This window comes from Artemia sp. Qi Xiang Cuo, chromosome 10 (assembly GCF_049724085.1).
Source record: "Artemia sp. Qi Xiang Cuo chromosome 10, ASM4972408v1, whole genome shotgun sequence".
NCBI classification, from domain to species: domain Eukaryota; kingdom Metazoa; phylum Arthropoda; class Branchiopoda; order Anostraca; family Artemiidae; genus Artemia; species Artemia sp. Qi Xiang Cuo.
The window spans coordinates 33,262,484-33,286,004 of record NC_142803.1 but is presented as its reverse complement, the minus strand read 5'-3'; the positions used below and the strand labels follow the sequence as shown (position 1 = coordinate 33,286,004).

Sequence of the window (23,521 nt, the reverse complement as noted above, 5' to 3'; positions counted from 1 at the left end):
CAATACGCTGTAGCTGCTACTTTTAATGATTTTTTGTTTCTAGGAGTTTCGCTAAAAGAAGAAATAAGAATACATCTGAAATCATTTGTTTCCAATCTTCTGGGTCAGCGTGTGGAAGAAAGTAGTATTGCAAATTTACGCACGGAATCTATATGTAAGTTTTTTTTCTGCTTTGTTCTCAGTAAAAAAATATGTGTTATAATTAGCTATTCTACTGTAAGCGTTGGCTGATTTCTCCTGCCGAATGTTCAACTGATGTTACATCAGCTGAAATAAAATTTTAAAAATAAAGGATTAAGAATAATAATGACAAATACGAGAAAAAAGTAGGCTCTTAACTATAATTTACTTTAATATGCACATTGAACTCAAAACGTAACGGGAATAATAACTACTAGACTTTGAACATGATTGGTTAAGTTATGACGTTTGGGCTACGTAATTTTCACAAGTTAGTATTCACTTCTATTTGTGCTTCCGTTTCCCATGAATGGGCAAATCCAGGTTCCAAAATAAATAGATTAATCTATTGATATTTCAACAGGATTTGAGTGCTGACCTAGTGATTTGGTTTTCAGCTAAAATTAACATATATATCATCATATTTGCATTTTACTGTTAAAACATCCACATATGCTTTGTAACTCAAAGTTATCCCTAAAGTTGAGGCTAAAACTGAACTGAATTACGGTTGACTTATTTATCGTTCTTGTCAAAATTTAAGTTCGTTTTAAGTTTGACTTATAATATAAAATTATTTCTGTTCACTTTCATTTTAATTTAATTTAAATAGCCTACTCGTTTTCTTTGAAAAACTTTTTTTGGAAACTTTTTCCTTAATTGGTTTCTGCTCGCTTTTGAATTGCCATGGTTTTACTAGGGATTAATTTTAGGAATATTCATAAAGATTTTTTTCGTTCAATAACCAAAATGTTAAATTATAACTTCAATTTTGGAAAAAATCTGAATATTCAATCAAAATGTTTATTGGTCAAAGTTTTGAGCATGACTTTTCAGTAATACATTTACTAAAGACTAAATCCAGGAAGGATGACGGGAGGCAAATATTCAGCTAATCCTAAGCAAAGGTGGCGATAATCCCCGAGAGGACTTGGTATCAGCACCTAAGCGGCAATGGTACTTGAGCTCTGCCGGCAGGGAGGCCAATTCCTGTGCTGCTGAGCAGGGCTTAACAGCACCCTGCCTCAGCAAAACTTTCCCTTTCAATCTACCTGTAATAAAACGTACTATTTCATGCTAAAATTAAAATAACTGGTACGAAGGCTGTTTGTAAAGAACATGAATAATAAATAATAAAAAAAAACTGCCAGTTATAATCCAGAAAGCTGGCTTACTGTACATTATCACTTTCATTACTTGAGTATTAGACCTGGCTAACTTCCTATATAAACAAAAAAGCCTATATAAGTTTATTTTTCAATTTTTAAATGGTCAATTTCTATTGACCTCCTTTTATTAATGTCAAAACTGGTTTGGTACTTAGTGGCAATAGACACGTCAAAATATCTAGTGCGGAGCTACTCTTTTGTCTATTTCCATCATCAGACTGTATACATCACTGATGTATCATCAAATATCGAAAATATCGATATATCGATATATCGAAAAATCGAAATATCGCCCAACACTACTGATGTATACAGTCTGATGATGGAAATAGACAAAAGAGTAGCTCCGCACTAGATATTTTGACGTGTCTATTGCCACTAAGTACCAAACCAGTTTTGACATTAATAAAAGGAGGTCAATAGAAATTGACCATTTAAAAAATTGAAAAATAAACTTATATAGGCTTTTTTGTTTATATAGGAAGTTAGCCAGGTCTAATACTCAAGTAATGAAAGTGATAATGTACAGTAAGCCAGCTTTCTGGATTATAACTGGCAGTTTTTTTTTATTATTTATTATTCATGTTCTTTACAAACAGCCTTCGTACCAGTTATTTTAATTTTAGCATGAAATAGTACGTTTTATTACAGGTAGATTGAGAGGGAAAGTTTTGCTGGTGCAGGGTGCTGTTAAGCCCTGCTCAGCAGCACAGGAATTGGCCTCCCTGCCGGCAGAGCTCAAGTACCATTGCCGCTTAGGTGCTGATACCAAGTCCTCTCGGGGATTATCGCCACCTTTGCTTAGGATTAGCTGAATATTTGCCTCCCGTCATCCTTCCTGGATTTAGTCTTTAGTAAATGTATTACTGAAAAGTCCTGCTCAAAACTTTGACCAATAAACATTTTGATTGAATATTCAGATTTTTTCCAAAATTGAAGTTATAATTTAACATTTTGGTTATTGAACGAAAAAAATCTTTATGAATATTCCTAAAATTAATCCCTAGTAAAACCATGGCAATTCAAAAGCGAGCAGAAACCAATTAAAGAAAAAGTTTCCAAAAAAAGTTTTTCAAAGAAAACGAGTAGGCTATTTAAATTAAATTAAAATGAAATTGAACAGAAATAATTTTATATTATAAGTCAAACTTAAAACGAACTTAAATTTTGACAAGAACGATAAATAAGTCAACCGTAATTCAGTTCAGTTTTAGCCTCAACTTTAGGGATAACTTTGAGTTAAGCTTATCAAAACAAAGCATATGTGGATGTTTTAACAGTAAAATGCAAATATGATGATATATGTTAATTTTAGCTGAAAACCAAATCACTAGGTCAGCACTCAAATCCTGTTGAAATATCAATAGATTAATCTATTTATTTTGGAACCTGGATTTGCCCATTCATGGGAAACGGAAGCACAAATAGAAGTGAATACTAACTTGTGAAAATTACGTAGCCCAAACGTCATAATTTAACCAATCATGTTCAAAGCCTAGTAGTTATTATTCCCGTTACGTTTTGAGTTCAATGTGCATATTAAAGTAAATTATAGTTAAGAGCCTACTTTTTTCTCGTATTTGTCATTATTATTCTTAATCCTTTATTTTTAAAATTTTATTTCAGCTAGCTACGTACCGACATACCTCAAGAAAATAATGCTACTTAATGCGTAGAAAATTCGCTGATGTTTAGGGCGTATTTTATTCTAGCAGAATTTTTGGAAGGAAAATCAAAATAATATTGCAGTTTTTTATCTACAATTTTGCAATTTCATATCTAGACTACAACTTTCTATTTAAAACAATCTAGACTTAGAAGTTTAGAACATACTGAACTTTAGAAACTTTAGAAGTTTAAAACATACGGTGTCCTTCTTTAATTTTTGGTAATTTCTGTTCGTTTGGAGTTTTACATACATATTTATTTTAGTTTCTGTTCTTCTTAGGTTTCATTGATTCATTCATAGTAATTTCTGTTAGTTTGAAGTTTGACTTGTTTTATGACTGTTTTGAATAAATTAAAAAAAAATCAACTGAAAGTAAGAAGCAGCTTTAAAACTTAAAGCAAACAGAAACTATTCCGTACGTGAGGGGTGCTGCCGCCTCCTCGGTTCCTCGTTCTTTACGCTAAAATTTGGTTGAACTCGAACAAGAAGTTTTTTCAAAGCGCTGAAAAAATTAAGGGAACGAGCGAGGGATTGAGGCGGGGACATCCCCCTCATGGGTTGAGGAGGGGGCATCTATTTGAGGAGGGATTGAGGCGGGGACAGCTCCCTTAGTTGAGGAGTGTGGCATAATATTTATTCGTTTTAAGTTTTAATGTTGCTCCTTTTTTTCAGTTGAATTTTTTATATTTGATTTTTGGTCGTATCTCAAATCATGCCGGAAACCCCCCACCCTACGTTGAAATTCTTCTAACCCCCCCCCCCCGCCCGCACCCGTGAAAGGTCTTTTTCGTGGAAAATTCCTCCCTTGGAGAAGACGTCTCACTGAAAATCACCCCCAAGAAATTCTCTTCCCGGTGAAAAATTTCCCCCGGATCATTCTCACCACATACAAAACTAAGCAATCAAAGGGAAAGTAAGACAAAGAAAAATAATTCCGTATATGAGTTTCCAAAAGTTCACCCCATTTAAAATTTCCCCCAAATTTTTTTCCCCACGGAAAATTCTTCCCGTGGAAAATCCCCCCGCAGAAAATTTGCTCCTGAAAAATTTCCGCGCCCGGGTGCCAAAGATCTGATTTTTGTGAGGACCCATGCACCATACTACATTAAAAGACACAGAGTGAAATACACCTGGGATACTAATTTTGTAGATTTTGTGACTCATTTAAAATAGTCCTTTTGATCAGAAAAGCCAAAGAATACAAAAGTATGTTTGTGGCGCCTAAATGATGAATCTATCAACTACCATGTAATACGGTACAGTAACGATGAAATCTTGTAAGATTGTTTCCCTATAATCTTTAACCGTTAAGACCAAAATGCCTAGTGCTATATGTAATTTAAGTGCTATTCTTACTAATAGCTAAATGAGATTCAAATTTACAATGGTCTAAAATCTCCTCACAAGAGGATATTTGCCCACTCATCCCCTGTATAATTTTCTCACTATTTAAAGTGAAATGGAAACCGCATATGAGCGGACTCCATTATGGAATTTGCTCAGACACAGTTTTACTCTCAAGAACACATTGTTGAATTGATGCACCTTACTTAATATTGCATGTCTTGTATCTCCATCTCTCATTTTTCCTTTTACTTTGTTCTCTCTATTTTATTTCTAAGTGCTGTTTCGGCTTATGTCATAAATGTATAATTATTTGTGTTACAAACAATCAATTTTTTCGTCTAGTTGTTGAGTATTATAGAACTTACCATCCACCGATAACGCATTCTCTATCAAGACTATCGTTAAGTGTTCTCACGAGTTGCCTGGGACAACCTCTGCCAACAGAAGGTCTGCCAACAACAGCTCACAGCCTGGCAAAAGCAATTATTCATGAAGCACTTGAAGCAGCTAAAAAATTACCGTTTTCAGCTATGAAGGTACAAAAATGCATTGCTCTCTTTTTTTCTTACAGAATAAACAGTGATGCAAGGCACATTAAAACTAACTCATGCCATTCGTCCCTTAAAGGTATTAAATAAAAAAACAAGTTTTTTTAAACAGAAAGTAAGGAGTGACATTAAAACTTAAAACAAATAGAAATTATTCCGTTTATGAAAAGGGCTGTCCCCTCCTCAACACCTCGCTCTTTACGCTGAAGTTTTTATTGTTTTAAAAAATAAGGTTGTGTGACAGAGTCAAACTTTAGCATAAAGAACGAGGCGTTGAGGAGGGGACAGTCCCTTTCATATACGTAATAATTTCTGTTCTTTTTAAGTTTTAATGTCACTCCTTACTTTCAGTTAAAAAAACTTGTTTTTTTTAATTTCTGATCGCTTTTGAGTTAATGCAGCTTTGATCTTGGCTCACCGTACAAGAATAATTAAAACGAAATTTGCATATTAATTTTATTTTTTTTTGGCTAAATGGCTTTCTCGAAATTTTGTTCTGACGTAACTTACTAATTAACTTACATAACGAACTTCTATATGCGTATATTTTTATTACGTATATTAGGGAGTTTGACGCCTAGTCAATACCTCGCTCTTTACGCTAAAGTTCGAATTTTGTTCGAATCACAAACCCCTGAATCACAAAGGTCGATTAATTAGAATAGATAGCTCTTCTAAAAGCACTAAAAACCTTTAGCGTAAAGGGCGAGGTATTGATTCTGGGGTGAACCCCTCATATACGTAATAATTTCTATTCGTTTTAAGCTTTAATGTTGCTCCTTACTTTCAGCTAACAAAAACTTTTTTTTTTTTAATTTCTTTGTTTTTTATTTAATTTCTGATCGTTTTTTAAATAATGCTGGGAAGTATATATATATATATATATATATATATATATATATATATATATATATATATATATATATATATATATATATATATATATATATATATATATATATATATATATATATATATATGATGTATATATATATATATATATATATATATATATATATATATATATATATATATATATATATATATATATATATATATATATATATATATATATGTATATATATATATATATATATATATATATATATATATATATATATATATATATATATATATATATATATATATATATATATATATATATATATATATATATATATATATATATATATATATCTTCCTCAGTCCTTCTCGGAGTTGAAGACTCATTTCGCATAAATTACTAGCTCCTGGATCTTTCCAGTTTATTTCAGCAACAACACCTTTCAACCGCACGGAATTTTAGGCCCTTCTTTGCTAAAAAAAAATAAAAATTAGTTGCCAGCATTGATAGGATTAAATACGGTTCTGATTGTCCATGATCTCTTCCTTTTTCTGGCTTCAGTATATATTTCAGCTGCTTCATCTATTTTTAATTTCAGATATGCTGCATGTTTATGTACTTTTGTGATTGCGCTTTATAGATAGGGCTACATTATAATTCCTTACATTATAATTCCTGCCCTGAAACACCTTCATCCTTCCTTGAAATCATCATGATGTGACAGAGACTCTTGACTCTCTCGTTCTTTATTTAGTATTAAAATAGAGTTAATTAGAGTGAGAGTTAAGACTGAAACTTGATAAATACCCCTTTATTTGTCTCGAAGGGGCATACGTGCATCCTGTTTTGTCGTTATAACCCCTCTTCAAGTATTTAAACCTGTCGAGGAGCTAAAGGCTTAAAGTGCTATACAGAATACATTACAATCGGAATTCTCTGAGTTCAAAGAACTCTCATCGTTTTGTAATTTTAGTGACTCTTACATTGACCAAAATGAACACTTAGTACCATTTATCTTTTATTTCTGCGTTCTTCTTAACTCTTGGTGTTTCTGGCTCTGAAAAAGCTCAAAACCGCTTGTTCGAGTTTGTTCATAATAGCCCAAAAAACTCTTGAAATCAATCCATCATTCACTGTTCAGTTTATTATACCCCTTTCCAAAGGCACTGCAATAAATTGCATTATACGGTCTAGAAATATTAACTTCGGTGGAAACTTGGACACCCTCGATCACAGTATAAAGATATAGCAGTAAGTTTACCGATCATAATTTCTGGCTCTTCATTCTCGGTGCGAACAAACAGCTCGTCCCACTTATTCTTGCATTAACGCGTACAAACAGCTCCTCTCATTTGATCTGCCATCAGCGGTCCAATTACCTGGAACATGTATTTTGGCAGAAAGATTCTCAAAATGCCTTTGAAACCAACTCGAGACTTCGAAACCTACTTTTAATTCATAAAAACGTCTAATAATAACATTGCACTACTAATTACCGATTTTCATATATGTATTGGAATAAATTACTTTAAAATTAGTTTCTTTAAAATGTAGTGTTCCAACGCTGAAGCCAAGTTTCGCGTTCAAGAGAAATCTGACTTGTCTGCCCATGAAAAGATCTTATGTCGCTTGTGTTTATACGTTCTCTGGAGCACTCGCACCTTGGTCCGGGTTTTTATGATGTATGAGATAGGGAAAGATCATACTGCCTATAATTTATATATTTTGCACTCGATATACAATATGGATGCTTGTTATAAAATCCTTGACACACTATCCACAATTTCGTTGAAATAAAGTTTTTTATGCTATTAAGCTGTTCTTTTTTATCATTATTTTGATTTAATTATATTAATCATTTTTTATCTGCTATTGATTTATAAATATTTTCCAAAAACATATTTTTTAAAGAAAAAATAAAGAGTCATAATAGTCCCTAAACCAATTAGAAATAAAGCCATATAATAATTCAAGCTTAAAGAGAATAGAAATTACTATGAATGAACAAACAAAACCCAAATGAACGGAAATCAAAAGGAATAATAACATCAAACATTAAGATAACAGATACTAATAAGATTGAACAGATGAATCTTAAAACGAAGAAGAATTACCACAAATAAAGGTGGGACTACCCCCTTCCTAGACCCTTTAAAGGCTAGTGAGTGATTTGCGTTTTACTGGAAACGATTTGTATTTTGAGCAAAGTGTTGTTTTTTTTGTAAAATCAACGAAACCCCAATAACAAAATAATATCACAACACTAATGAAGGTCTACCTAGATTAGTAGCCCCACCTAGTAGGGCTACCCCCTCCATAAAACCCTCTAATAGGCTCGAGCCTCACCTTTGTTTTGCTGAAAATGATATTTGGTTTGAATGTTGTAGTTTTTATTTGTCAGGAAAGAGAAACTGATGAATTGTTTTTAATAAAAGAGCAAATGACACTCTGGTTTTAAATTATTTTAAAAGGGGGGGGGGGGCATAATGTTATTTGTGGTAGTTTCTCTTCGTCTTTAGTTTGAATTATTGTATGAATTTATTTTGTTCCATACCTGGTTTTAAAATGGGCGTAAAAATTTTTTCAAAAATTTCTCTTTTGCTCAACATTTTTAAGAAACGTATTTTTATCTTAGTTTAATTGTAACAATATTTGAGATTCATTTGCTATTTTTCTATTTAAAAAGTGAAATGTTGGATTGTAATTTAAATTTAGGACAACATTTAAATATTCAGTTAAAATGTTTGATCGCCGTAGACAAGTGCAACAAGTTTTTAACAATAGTTTTGATTACTATAGATGCCCTCATATATTAACCTATCGTAATCTACAATTTCATTTGAAAATGGCGTCATATTCCATTTTGTTGTAACTGTTTGTTTGTTTAAATAAATGCACGTTGAGTTCATGTGTTGGAAAAATAGTTATATTTTAAGGTCTTAGAAAAAGTTAGACGTCATGCATCAATACTACCACATTTGTTTCCTTAATTTTTGGCCTTAATGCAAAATCTCTTGGGCTTGTCTAAATTCCCTAAAATTTTCTAGTAGATCAGCAGAATTTTTTCTTATAGCTAAATTGAAAAGATTGTACAGCTTTGTAGTTATGGCAGGGGGTTTCAAAAAGGCAACGAATAAGGTTGGTTTCCCTACCATCACTTTTGATTGTTTAAAGGGCAATAGAACTGTTAATATCCAAATGAGTGAGCCCCAAGTTTCACATCTTCTTTAAAAAGTGGTCGGAAGAAAACAAATGGATGGCCCTTGGCTCTTTACTGCATGCTACATTATAGCATTGCCTCTGATAGACTCTCGGGGTAACATTAGCTGCGTTTAAGTACTGTTTATTTTTGTAATTTACATTAATTGTGTGGTGGTGATGAATTTAGATACCTGTGGTTCTATAGAATATATTTACTAGGTAATTTGTTGGACAGAAGACAAGGCTTATTCAATTATTGTGTGATATTGTTGTTAGTTAGACATATTATGCCGCTCACCTTCTTTTTATTACTGACATCATCATTTTTGGTGGGTTTCCTTTGCACTTAGGCATTAGTTCTCAACCACAAATAAAAATAACACCAAAGATAAGGTTTAAAGCTGCTGACCGATTGCTCGTACAGGAAACGATATTTTCATCAATAGAAGAGTTCTTTATGTAAAATTTGATGATTTTATTACCGCAATCTTTATTTCTCATGCTTGGGTGGAAGTAAGTCCGGTTTTAATGAAAATGCCTGAGACGAATTATTCTACTTCTTCCATGAGCTTAAATCCATTTTTTTTTGTTTCATCAGAGAAATAAAGTTTGAACCATAAAAGAAAAAGTTTTTCTCACAAGAGACAGAGTCATCAACATGTTGATATTTGCCAAATTTCTGAAGCATTTCATGTTGAATTACCAAAGCTGGGCATTTTCGTATCATACTGTCTTTGATTAAGAACTCTCTTAAAAGGGTTTGGACACACCATAGGCGATTTTATCCCCCTCTGGACTTCTGCCACCTCCCAGTAGCATTCTATTTAAGACAAATTTAAAAAAATAAAAGCTAGAGAACTTTTTGGTTTGTTAGGCTACTCCTACCTCAAACACAAACATCTATATAAATAAACAGACGCATGTCAATACAAATGGGCAAAAATATACCTCAAACAGTAATTCAACTATGGCTCCACTAAAAAAAAACTCGCACAAAAGGGTAATTCAAATTACAAAAATTCTTTAAATTTCCCTAAAAAATAATTTGGTCATGCGCAGGCGCAACCACCGTTGACAATTGACTCAAGAACTTGGAAAGACATGACAGAAAAAAAAACTCTGACCACTCCGTTGGGTGCCGAAATACATAGGTGTTTCTTGTATTGTAACTGTGAAAATCCAACGTATGGCTTGGTTTCTATAATTCGGTTATAATTTTCTATTACTTAGGTTGGATCTCAACAGATTCAGAACTCTTCCTCTTATACCGACATTATATATTTTATACAGTAAGATATATGGGTGACAGAATCAAACGCCTTAAAGTATCTAAAACATAGTTATGACCTTAAGATGTTTATAAGGCCATCATTAAGCAACGTTATAAGAAATATATCAGCATGCTCTGTAGTGTTCGTATCGGAAACTAAATTCGTTCTTATAGAAAAATCCTCTCTTCTCTAGAAATGTCTCAATCCTTATGTATAAGATCTTTTCCATCATCCTAGATATGATTGGAAGCAATGTAATCGAGCTATAATTCCTAGGATCTTCTCGGTCAGTCGACTTAAAAATTGGCTTTTTTTGAAGTTTTAAACGACTGAGATAAAATCTTATCTTTAAAACACCCGATAGTATGCTCAACAATTTGATCCTTAGTAAATGCGAAAGTTTCTTTCGAGCACGCAGGGATAAAAGAAAATCCAATCCAATTCAGCTGTATTATTTTTGATTCCAGAAATCACTGTTGACTCATCATTTTCATTCATCTTTTGCAGCCACATACTTACTTTACTAGCTGGCCCAATATACTGTTGAAACGACCCTTCAGTTACATGTATTCTTATTGGCTGTCTAATTCACGGTGACTGGCGTTTACCCCCCACCCCCTGGTGCGTTTATCTGTAAAATATCCCCTCGGAAAATACCCCCGGAAGATAAACTCCTGTAGAAAATACCCCCCCTCCCCCCGGGAAATATCTTCCCGGCAAATATCCCCCCGAGAAAATATCCCCCGCAGAAAACACCCCTCGTGGAAAATCCTCTCTTGAAAAATACCCCCTGGAAAATACCCTCCCCCCGGGGCTGGTATGTCTCCAATCACTTTTGACTTATAAGAAAGCATTTGACTGAGGTGGAGGTGTGGATAAAGAAGGGGCATTTTTAGTGGAGAGTAAATTTTTGGGAATAATTTCCTTTCAGCGAGGATGTATTTATCGGGGATATTTTCCACGGGGGGGGGTGTATTTTCCTTTTTACGCGGAGAGGGGTATTTTTTGGAGGGTATTTTCCGGGAGGTAAGCACCTAGAACTCTAATTCACAGTGGAATCAATGACTGAATAAAAAAAAGGTCTAAGTTTCTTGTGTTTGAAATGTGGATCTTTGGATTAAACTCTTTAAGAAGTTTTTGACTTTTATGTTTTGGGTAAATTTGAAAAATATAGTCAAATTCATTTCTAGCCTGTACATTCTTTTTACAACTAGTTTTGAGTTTTTGCGTGGAATTTCTGGTGTTTTAGGGAATAATTAAAAATAATTATGTAAAGTTATGGGTGCTACAAAAATTCTTGTTTCATTTTTGAATTTAGAATGTGTGGTTTATTTGGAAGACTTTACTAAATTATTTTCTTTAAAGATCACTAAGCACCCCAATTTCTGAAGAGGAACTAAATAATTTAAACACAAAAGCTGTATGTGATAGAGACATTCTACGTAATTTTGGAATCAAGGAGTGAGATTGCACGAAAATACCTATTGGGGGAAAAATAAAAGTTGTGTATTGTGTGTTAATTTGTCATTTTTTAAAACCTGCACTGCCTTCTCAGTGTTTATACTTAATGGGACTTCTTTATTACTATAATTCTAAATTTGTGTTTTGTTTGATATTTAGTATTTTATTAAAATGATTTTTATATAAAAAATTCTTGACAAATGGTAAGCTCCTCGCAGGTGCATACGCAAGTATTTTTTCGAGGGATTGTATAATAAAAAAATGCTTTTATTTGATAAATTCAATAAAAAGTGTCCAGAATGATGGGGAAATTAGGAGTTATGGGAGGGAGGCCGAGCACTGACCCCCTACCCTCTTGGATACGTCTCTGGCTTCACAGGTCAATTGCATGTTGATTTTGCTATGATTCCGTTAATATGTAAATAGAATCAAACCTTTCATTTATTCAAATTGCGATCTATTATCGTTTTATCAGGTAAATCTCTTAGTTAGTAAGTGTGTGTATTTTAAGAGCTTCAATATTTTCGGTAATTAATTCTCTTTCACGTTTTTCTTTCTTTTTTTTTAAGGAAAGTAATTTAATCGGCTCAGGTAATCCTAGCTATTTTCCTGGTTTGTCAGACAGTTACGAAGGTGTGTTGGCAAACGTTGTTCTTAGTACGGCTTTTGAACGAGCCATGGAATCTAAAAAGGAGTTTGGTATTCAAACTGATGCACCTTCTGTAATTTTCAAATCAGGTAATTTAACTCTTTAATTCAAGCTTAATTATTTTGCTCGATTGTACATTGAATTCTCTAGTTAAATCAAGTCAAAACGAACTCTTTTATGTTTATAGAAACAGCAGATACATTATTTTTTTAAGAAAGGTCTGAAAAATTCAAATTCTATAGCTTTGCACTTTTTGTAAAATCAAAATTTTTGTAATGATGATGTTATCTGTTGTTGTCATGTTGTTATCTTGTTTCTGTCATATGGCACCTGCCGATTTTTATAATTCTTTCATAAACATAAATCAAAGCTTATGTAGCTTCTGATTGATGAAATACAATATATATGTTTTAAACCAATCTAAGTTTCATTATTCATTAATTTCGCGGGTCGTTTATCAGTTCCAAAACGAGTTTTTTAGTTTGTGTGCATCTGACTTGTTCTAAAAATTTCCCAATGTTCTATATTGATTTTAGCTTTATATCTTCGAGACCAACATTCGTATTTCGTACTCTATGGAGCATATACAAGGGGTGTTTTTTAAGTAAGGTCCGTTTGAATATAAGTACGCGAACGAAAGATTATTTTAAAAAAGTACAGTTATTTTCAGAAAGTACATACTTTACTCTATTTTTCTGGCACTCACATAACATTAAAGTATACTCTTCATAAAAACTTGCCCCCGGCTCCAATAATAAAGAGTTTACAGCCGTTTTTCCGTCATCGTCATCCTTGTTGTCACTGAGGGGGCAACCAGTTTATGGAGACGAAACATGGGTTTGGCATATCACACCCAAATCGAGGCAACAGAACATGGAAAAGAAACACACACAATCCCTTGTCAGATTGAAGACCAAACAGACTCTCTCCCAGTGCAAAATCATGGCGTAGGCGTTTTGGATTTGTCATGGTGTTTTTTTGGTCGACTTCATTCAACGAGGAACTGCTATTGATGCAGAAGCATGCTGTCAAACCCTCAGAAAGCTCTGCAGAGCGATAAAAAAAAGGAGAAAACTTGGCACGCTGACAAAGGACATTGTCCTTCTTCGTGACAATGCAAGACTTTACACTGCAGGTGAACCTCACAATTTTTTGGACAGTTTTGGCTGGGAAGTTTTAGACCACCCACCCTACAGCTCTAATCTTACGCCGAGTGATTACTATCCGTTTCTCCACCTCAGGCAACACCTCAGTGGCAACCGTTACAATGATAATAATGACGTAAAAACAACAGTGAAAGTGGATTCTTGGCTATCGGAGCAGGCGGCAAGTTTTTATGAAGTGATTACTTTAAAATTAGTTGAGAGGTATGATAAGTGTTTGAACAAACTTGGTAACTATGCCGTTAAACAGAGTAAAGCATGGACTTTTTGAAAATAAATTTACTTTTTTGAAATAATCTTTCGTTGTGTACTTATCTTCAACGGACCTTACTTAAAAAACACCGCTCGTACTTGAAACACAAAAATACTTATGTAGGGTCATAAAGCCTAAGCTTTTGGGAAAGATATAAAGGATGATTTGTATGAGGGCAGGGGTCTGATTTACTAAAAGACATGTTTAGGTGTCAATTTGTTCGTGAGACTTCGACTTATTATAGAACTAAAGATTCCCCTTACCTTTGTCCATTCCTGTGTGTAAGCATAGATATGATAAGGGGTGTATCCAGTCTAATGAATATGATTACGAGTTCCCTTGCAACATTTGTCTAGTTTTAATTAGGTATCAGAACAACACAATATGGGTCAATTTTAGTATATTTTATTTGTCATATTTTTAAGATTAATTTTGACTGAGAACCCTAGAGGAAAGATACCCTTTCTGAGCATATCACTTTTTCGGTTGATCCAAATCAATAAGACAGCCTACGCCCGTGTTCTTCTTTTAACCATGGTAACTGCAAATTCCCAAAACTTTAATTGCACCTTTATTGACTTTTAATTTAGATAGCTTCATTGTCCAATTGCTCTTTGGAAAGTTGAATCCCTTGCCGTCGTTGTTTACTGACCCATTTTTTTGTATGTATTTTTTTTTTACAAATTAGAAGTTTACTGGATTCATTTTCGATAAATAAATAAATAGGTTTATTTACTGAATTCTTACATACAATTCGATGTTGCCAAGCATGACGTGAAAACATAGGACAACAGAAAAAAAAACGGGGTAATTCACAGCCAGTTTCACATCATCATATTTCACAACCTAATGAAAATTCTAGTGATACCAAACCTAGACAAAGATTAGTATTCAGAAAAGCTTCATATAGAATAAATTTTATCGATTGAAAAATCCAATTCTGCAGCTCTTTTTGGATTTGTTATTCAGTTGCCTTTTCGCCGTTACTTCAGAAAGGGCATCCTCTGTTCCTTTTCTATTGTTTGTCTTTTTGGAATTTCCCGTGGACTTTTTTTATTTATTTATATTTCTGTGCACTGATGATGGCTGATTACAGGTCTCGGCCAAAACTTTTGTGTTTTTCACTGGCTGTGAAATATCTCATTTTCTTTTTTGTCCTATGTGTTCTCGTTTAATAATGTAATTAAATATAAAAAAATAAGTTTTTTCAACTGAAGGTAAGTAACAACATTAAAATTTAAAACGAACAGAAGTTATTAAGTATATGAAAGGGGTTGCCCCCACTTCAACATCTCGCTCTTTAAGCTAAAGTGTTTTGATACCTCCAATAAAGCTTCTTATTGTTCTAATTAAATCGAACTACTCTTTCAGGACTCCTTATTAAAGAATTTGGATAAAATTCGGACTTTGCGATAGAGAATCTAGTGCTGAGGAAGGGGCAATCCCCTTAATATACAAAATAATTTCTGTTCGTTTTAAGTTTCAATGTTACTGTTTACTTTTAGTTGAAAAAAACTTGCTTTTTATATTTAATTTCTGATCGTTTTTCTAATAACGCCAGGAAATCTGGCCCCACCTCCACGAAGAAATCCCCCTCTCCACGGAAAAATCCTCTAGAAAATTCAATCCCGGTCCCGGACAATTACTTTTAACAACTCTACGCGTTAAATTGAGATGGAAAAGAGAAATTAGGACATATAAAGAGGATTTTGTATAGGAATTCTGGCAAATTCTCCCAGTGTATAATTTCCCCTGGCAAGTTCACCTCTGGAAACGTCCCTCCCCATAGAAAATTCCCCCGTGGAAAAAGCCCCAACAGAAAAACCGCATACTTCCCAATAACAAAGGCTATGCGTAAACAAATGGGCAAATTTTATAACTTAAAGATCTTTTCTCTGGGGCTGCGGGGGGTTAATTTTATATCCAAAGGCGTAGTTATTGGACCTTTCAAATTTCAAAATTATTATCGGACGATTTCGGGGAAAAGTGGGTGGGGGAGGGGGCCTAGCTGCCCTCCAATCTTTTTGATCACTTAAAAAGGGTACTAGAACTTTTAATTTCTGTTCGAATTAGCCTTTTCATGATGTTCTGAGACCACCGGATCGATACCATCACCCCTGGGAAAAACAAAACAAAAAACAAACAAATAAACACGCATCCTTGATCTTTCTTCTGGCAAAAAATACAAAATTCCACATTTTTTCAGATAGGAGCTTGAAAACCTATACAGTAGGGTCTTCTGATACGCTGAATCTGATTGTGTGATTTTCATTGAGATCCTATGTTTTTAGGAATCATTTCTCCTTTTTTCGGAAATCAGGCAAATTTTCTCAGGCTCATAGCCTTTAATGGGTAAGACTAATTTTAATGAAACTTATCTTTTTGAAATCTGCATAATAATTAGATTCTTTTCATGTCTATTGGTATCAAAATTCCGTTTTTTATAGTTTCGGTTACTATTGAGCCGGATCGCTCCTTACTTACAGTTCGTTACCGCGAACTGTTTGACTGTGTAATGGACCATCGGCGGAGAATTGGGCCTGCAATTGCTGGTTGTAATGAACATAAGAATTAGCTTTTCATTGTGAAAACTTAAATAAGTCAAATTAGGCTAGAAAGAGGTTGTAAAAATCAAAGAAAGGGCAAGAAAAAGATTCATACTTGTGAATAATAAATGAATATATTTACCCAAGCTCATACCTACATTACAGCTTTAAAGCAAAGTAATGTACCCCCCAACAAAGATATGGGTTCATAATGGTGGGTTTAAAGGACGTTAGAGGTTCAACACTAACAAAAGTAACAGGGCTGTATCCAGGATTTTTGTGGGGGGGATTTTTGTTAGGAAGGGGGGTTCAAATAAACTTTAAAAACTCCCCAAAAATCTGTTTTTTATGTATTTGTGAGTAGGAAAATATTTCGGGGGAGGAGGTGTGTCTCCAGCCCCCTAACCTCCCCTGAATATGGCCTTGAAAAGTAAATATAAAAGTCAAAGAACAAAACCACAAAATTAGACAAGAAATGAAATACTGGACAAGCAGTGTATGGAAGATCATTTCGAAATGGGCAAACACTCACACAAAACAATAAAAAGGGATATAGAATATACTAACGCGCCATTATTAAAGGTGGATAAATAATGCGGGTACTTTATATTTTCTTTTTCAAATTGTACTTGTAATGTCCAAATGACTCAGTTGAAATTTATTGAATGATATTTTGAACAATTTGTCTAATATAGTTGTGGGGCTGTAAGACATTTTTTTTGCAATTAAGGTTTTACTTTTAAGTTTAAACTTTTAAGGTTAAACTTTTACTTTTGATTAATTTGTTTTGATTTGTAGATTTTTTATATGTTAAAGAACTACGACATCAGTCTCTTAAATTAAACACAAAACCAGGAAGATGATCATGAGCTGCTATATACAGCCATAATTTAGAATATCGGAGAATTTATCAATGTGAAAGAATCTGAATGGCTGGAAATCGCATTTTTAGAAACCTCATTGAAACTTTACGTATAAACTGTTAACTGATACACTGATACACAACTAGTTAACTGATACACTGATACACAACTAGTTAACTGATACACTTATACACAACTCACACACAGCTCTACTTCGCAGAGCTTATTTAAATAGAATTCAATCATTCTATTTTTGCACCACAAATTGTCTAATACAATGAATCAATATTTTTTTTTAGCTTTTGAGGTTTAATGTGAGTAAAATTTTTAATGTTTAACTGTGTTCACGGAATAACAAAAATCAAGATAGATGTTTGTGTGGGGATAGTAGGAGGGGGGAGGGGGTTAGACCCTTCTAAATTATTGTGATTCTTTATTAGCGCTACCTAAAGAACTTCATAGGTACTGTGGAAAAAAGTACTCCTGGATGGCTGGGCTTAACAGACTTGTTGAAACTAGAGAAAAAAAGCTTTGGTTTGGTAATAAGCTAACTTGTATTTAGCACAATTTAGCCAGAGATCAGCCCTCCTCTCTTTTGAACCGACTAGCTAAATCGTTTTCAACTGTTGTTCTTTAGATCAGCCTATTGGATTGCCGAGACTTGGTGTTGTGTATAGTCTTCCCTTTTGGCTATTCGGAAAAATTTGCTCAAGCAAATTTTGGAAAGAGTAAGAGTCAAAGTAATAAGTAATGTATTGTCAAAATTCAGTCTATGTTTTTTATTTTTTTTTATTTTACTTAGTTGATAAATCAAAATTTATCAAAATTTTATGATAAATCAAAATGAAATAACTTATCATTGTTTTGACTCCAATATGGATTTCTACTTAACACATTCATAGTTTATTAGCAAAAGCATCAATCAAAGCAGTTAGGATGACTAGGGACTAAAAGCTGGAATGTTTCAGCCGATGATTTTTTTTTAAATTGCAAAGCTGAAATAACAAAACAAATATCCAGAAAGTTAGAAAGAAATATCCAAAAGAGTTGTCCTCAGACTATCCCAATAAAAGAAAACATTCGAAAGTAATTTTGAATTTCAAATTTATGACGTTCAAGTGTATTCAGTTGGGCAAAATAACTTGAATCAATAGCTTATTCTAGCATAATTTAAATTTTATTCATAAACTTTGTTTAGGAAAACACATCTTTTGGTCTTTGTAAGGACATTCATTAGCTCGGAGAGTTTGTGCTGAAGTTGACGCTTTTTTTATTTCAATGATATTTTGTAACGCGCTTTCGATTTTCAGCAATGACAATAGTTTTCTGTATGGGTGAAAAAATTCCTTGCCATGCTTTCTATTTCAAATTTTATTTGGTCTTCTATGGGCTTTAATTTGTTCAGAAACTTTTGGCGGAAGTTGGCCCTGCTATGTTTTTATTTATTTATTTTTGTTGTGTGCTTTTGGTTTTCCGCAGTTACAAGATTTTCATGTGTGAATGCAACAAATTTTCCTGCCATGCTTTTTATTTTGTATTTCAGATTTCCACTTCACTTGAAATCTCTCGAAATGAGCTTACCTGTTTTTATTCTGTCAACATTTCAGGAAAAGTGGATACGGCTGTCCAGTCTAACCTTCCTTTCTCTGATTCTGACTCTGACGATGGCATCAGCCCTGGATCTTCCATGACCAACCCAACCATAATGACCGAAGACACTGACACTTTCACTTACTACCAACCGGATGATAGGCTACTTCAAGGGGATTTAACACTTACAGAAGAAGTAGAAGAATTAGTTACAGTTGTTGAGGATGATCCTTCAAAGAGACACAATAGTATTGGCACGCTTGACAAGTTTTTGTCAAGCTTGAATGATTGTTTTCAAGATCCTGGCACTATCAGAACACCATTTCCAGAAATGGGAGTCGATATAGTGGACGGTATAATAAATATTAGCTCTGAAAGTCCTAATGGGTTATTAAAAACGAAGAACAAAACAACAAAACGCGTGCTTATTTCCCAACCAAAAAAAAGAAAGAAAAAAACTAAAAATTTTCTCAATGCACCACGCTCACTCAACCTGTCCATTTTTTTTTTTAATGCCTAGGAATGTCATCATTTTGCATAATTTTTACTCATTCCTCATTTTCAAGCTTGCCAGGAAATATTTTATCCCTCAAATTTTCCCCTTAGAATCTCCTACAACCCCTCTCCTCTTCCTCTCAAAATGAAATAAGTCATCATTATCTTCTTGGAACAAATTTCTCAAGTTTTGACGAAAATAAGTTCTAGTTAAACAAGGTTTGACAAAAGACGATATATTTTCTTTACCCCCACCCCCCCCCCTCTTAGCCAGTCGAGTTTCCTTTTATTTTTGGAAAGATCTGGAGCTTCTACCCTGAAGGGTAAAGCTCCGTATTGACTACTTCTCCCTTTCAGGATAATATTCGTGACCTAGAAAAGAATTTAAACCTGAATTCAAGCTGCTGGTAAAATTGTCTTCACCAGTCATAATCAAGTTTACGCATAACAAAGTGAAAGAATCTACTTCATTAATTGATTTTCTATCTGATTTAAGCCGTTGAGCTCAACTCTGGATATAGGGCTGAGTTCAGTGGGAATATCCCGTTCAGCTGAATGCCAGTTTCTGTTGACTGAATGGGCCAAGAAAATGAATTCCTGTTCGACGGAAAAATCGGCTTTTGTATCTCAATGGATACATTGTTTTTTTTTTGGACGCAGTTTACCAAGAAAATCCAACATTTTCTTTTATGTTTTAGTCGAATTTTTATTTTTATCATAAGAGTTACCAATAAAAGAAAACTAAAAGAAAACTAGACTGTAAAGAAATTAAAAGACTAAGAATTGTTAATACTTAGTCCATATTTTCAACTGGCGTCTTCTGCATATGGACTTCAACCAAATGTAGCATGTAATAATTCAATTAACGAAGATGAAAACAATAAATTAGAAGCAGGAATATTAAGCTAAAAGCTGTAATTATCCTTAATGGACATACACTTGAGGAAATGGGTGCACTTGATTAAGTGGCTATCTTAGTAGAAATTATATTAAAATTAATTCATTTACAACTGAATGTTCGAAATATTGAATGTAACTGATTTTTATTCTGTTGAAGTCGGAAACATAATTGATTTCCATGTGAGAGAGCTCATTTAATTTTGTATTCTTTTTTCGAGTCTGTTTAATGTTTTTAAAGCTTTTTCTTCCGCTAAAGACGGCTTAGTAGAGGTCTTTACAGAGACATCGCAAATATTTTCACTTTTCCTCTGGCTGAAAATTCCTTCGCTTTTGGTCCATTCTTGAATACGTTTTAAATGTTGGAAAAAAAAAATCTTTAAACGTTTTCACTTTTTTTACTTTCATAAATAAAAAAATTATTACAACTTTAAGAAATAAATATCAGTATGTGTCAATTAAACTGACAATCCGCGGTCATTTTTTTTTTTTTCAGTAAAACACAAATTATGTTCTGGTCTTGAGAAGGTTCTGGTCTTATGTTCTGGTCATGGGGTTATTAGCCCTACTCGTGTTAATTTTTGCTCGTTTCGAGTTTGACTCGGTTATTTATTGTAATTTCAGTTCGTTTCGAGTTTCATTTATTGATTGATAGTGATCTTTGGCAGTTTTACGCTTGGGTGATTATTTGACTTTATTTCTTCTCACTTTTGGCTTAATGGATCTATTTACTTTTCTTTGAAAAACTTCTTTTGTGGAAAAAGTTTTTTAAATTAATTTATGTTAGTATTTATTGACATAGTCTTTTTCATGGAAAAAATAATAATATTTTGTATCTTTTCATTTTTTTCTGTAAGAATCCATAGTTTGGGTTGCTATTTGTATGTTGGAGAAACTTTTTCAACAATTTTTAATCCTGACACAAATAGTATTTTTGAATTTAATTTTATACCTCCTGAAGTTGACCTGAAAAATAAAACTTAATATCATTCCCAAAAGATTGTATCTATGCTCTTTGACAACCTCGATACACTTACAGTCTTTGTATTTACTTAAATTGCAAGTTGAGAAGTAGTAATAGTAGTAGCCCCAAAAGGTTCAACTTAATGCCCCCAGTCGTTCTCAATATATTGCTTAGGTGTCTTATTTGCAACCAAAAAAACAATGCCCCTTATTTATTTTATAGCAACATTTAGTTTCAAAGCATAATGGGCCAACTACATAATTGTGTGGGCTTGACATGCCCATTATCCCTAAAAACATAGTTGCTTGACTGTTCTACTATGCCGAACAAAATAGCTGTCTTAAAAGTTTGACTGGATACGTTTGGAAAATGAATGGGCTTGAGAGAAGGGCTGCTTGCCATCCAATGTGTTTGTGGTCCTGCGATATGTGAGTGGTGCTGCCTATGATATTGCTTATATGCCCTTTTGAAAACCTACTTGCATACAGTTTTTTATTTAGTTGAAACTCCTAAACTTTCCCTAAAAGTTTCACCTTAATACCGTTAGCGTCATTAGTTAAAGTAACTGTAGTGGTAGTATTAAAAATATGCACAAAGTACTTCTGGCTAGTTCAAAATCCCCACAACTTACCTTTAAAGGTATAACTTAATAATACAAGTTGTTCTTCAGGTATTGCTTTTTCACCTTTTTGAAAGGTCACAAGCTCATAGTTTGTTTTTATTTAGTTCAACATCCGCCTAAATATTCCTTAAAAACTTCAGCTTAATTCCCTTAGCTTGCAAAGTAAAAATAGTTGTAGCACCATTAGTAGCAGTATACGCACAGCACCTTTGGTTTCTTCAGCATCCCTTTCAACACGCATTGAAAGTTTCAGCTTAATACCATCAGTCGTTCCTGAAGTATTTCTGATGCGTCCGCTTGACAACCTGTGTGGGCATATTGTATTTCGAATTAGTTCCATACAGTTTATCCCAAATGTTTTAGCTTAATATCCTTAGTTTTAATAGTAGTATCAGTAGTAGTAGCAGTAGAATTAATTGTAGTAGCCTAAGCTTTAGTGACAGTAGTAGTAATAGAATTAGTAATAATAGTAACAGTAATAGTAGTATGAGTAGAAGCAGTAGCATTAGTATGCAAATATTTTCTTGTGGTTAGCTCAACACCCCTGACAACAAGCCTTGCTAGCTTCAACTTCACATACCAAACTGTTCCTAAGATATTGCTGTTACTCCCTTTTGACAACCTGCATACAGAGGGTGTGTTCTGATTCAATTCACATTTCCCCATCAAAATTCCTTGAAAATTCCACCTTCATAACCTTAGGCATAGTTGTAATAGTATTCACAGTAGTAATATCGATACTACTAGCAATAGAATTGAATAGCGGTTGTACTACTAGCAGCAGTAGTATTAACATATTGCCTTTTGGTCCATAGAACATCTCTCTCATCAAGTCCTAGAAGTTTCAACTTGATACAATTAGCCGTTGCTATGACATTGCTGATATGTCCTTTTGATAACCTGTATGTTCATATACTTTTGAAATTTTGATCTCAATGCTCTTAGCCCTACAAGTAGTTGCAATAGAAGTACTAGTAGAATTAGTAGTAGTAGTAGTAGTAATAGTAGTAAATTTCGTAGTAATAGTAGTATTAGCAGTAGTGTGCATATATTGCCTTTTGGCGATACGATCTTCCCCTTTAAGCATTCTCTGAAAGTTCCAACTTAATACCCAAATCAATTATTGAGATATGCTATTTTGACAAAATGTATGCACGTAGTATCTTTTGATTTAGTTCAAGTTTCCCTTCAATACTGTAAATGGAGTAGTGTGGTAGTAGTAGTGGTGGTAGTTGTAGTAGTATTGATAGCAGGCAAATATTGCCTTTTTAATCATCTTCCATATCATTTCCTCAATTTTCCAAATTTATGGACTCGGTTATTCCTGTGTTATACCCCTTTGGCAATCAGTATACACATAACGTGTTTTGATTTAGTTCAACATTCCCCTCAAAATTTTCTGAAAGGCTCACCTGAATGCCCTTCGTCTTCTTGGAAAGTAAAGTTCAAACATGCATATCCTCTCAATAACATATGCTATATGTATACAATGAACGAATTGTCTAACTTACAGCCCTTGTCCTGAGGACTGTGGGGAGGTTGACATCCCTAAAGACATTATTACAGAATCTTTAAACTAAGCTGAACAAAATAGCTCTCTTAAAATTTTGATCGGATGTATTTTGGGGAATGATAGGCTTGGGGGAGGGGCTGATTGCCCTCCATTCACTTTTGACTCTTAAATGAGCACTAAAACTTCCAAATTTTAATCAAATGAGCTCCATCCGATCCAAAGTTTATACGACCATCCATACCATAAAAACCTTATATGCCCCGGGGCGTAACTTAT

General features: G+C 33.6%; 1 protein-coding gene across 2 annotated transcripts in view; it reads left to right on the top strand.

The window, feature by feature from the left end:
- The window catches only part of LOC148947683 (uncharacterized), a 232,109-nt gene that overhangs the window by 138,542 nt on the left and 70,046 nt on the right, over window positions 1-23,521 (top strand). For both annotated transcript variants that reach the window (XM_089095360.1, XM_089095361.1), the window contains 4 exons: window positions 44-154; window positions 4,708-4,901; window positions 12,260-12,428; window positions 18,772-19,107. In XM_089095360.1, coding sequence (XP_088951486.1) covers window positions 44-154; window positions 4,708-4,901; window positions 12,260-12,428; window positions 18,772-19,107 — 810 coding nt within the window. The remainder of the gene's footprint in view (window positions 1-43; window positions 155-4,707; window positions 4,902-12,259; window positions 12,429-18,771; window positions 19,108-23,521) is intronic.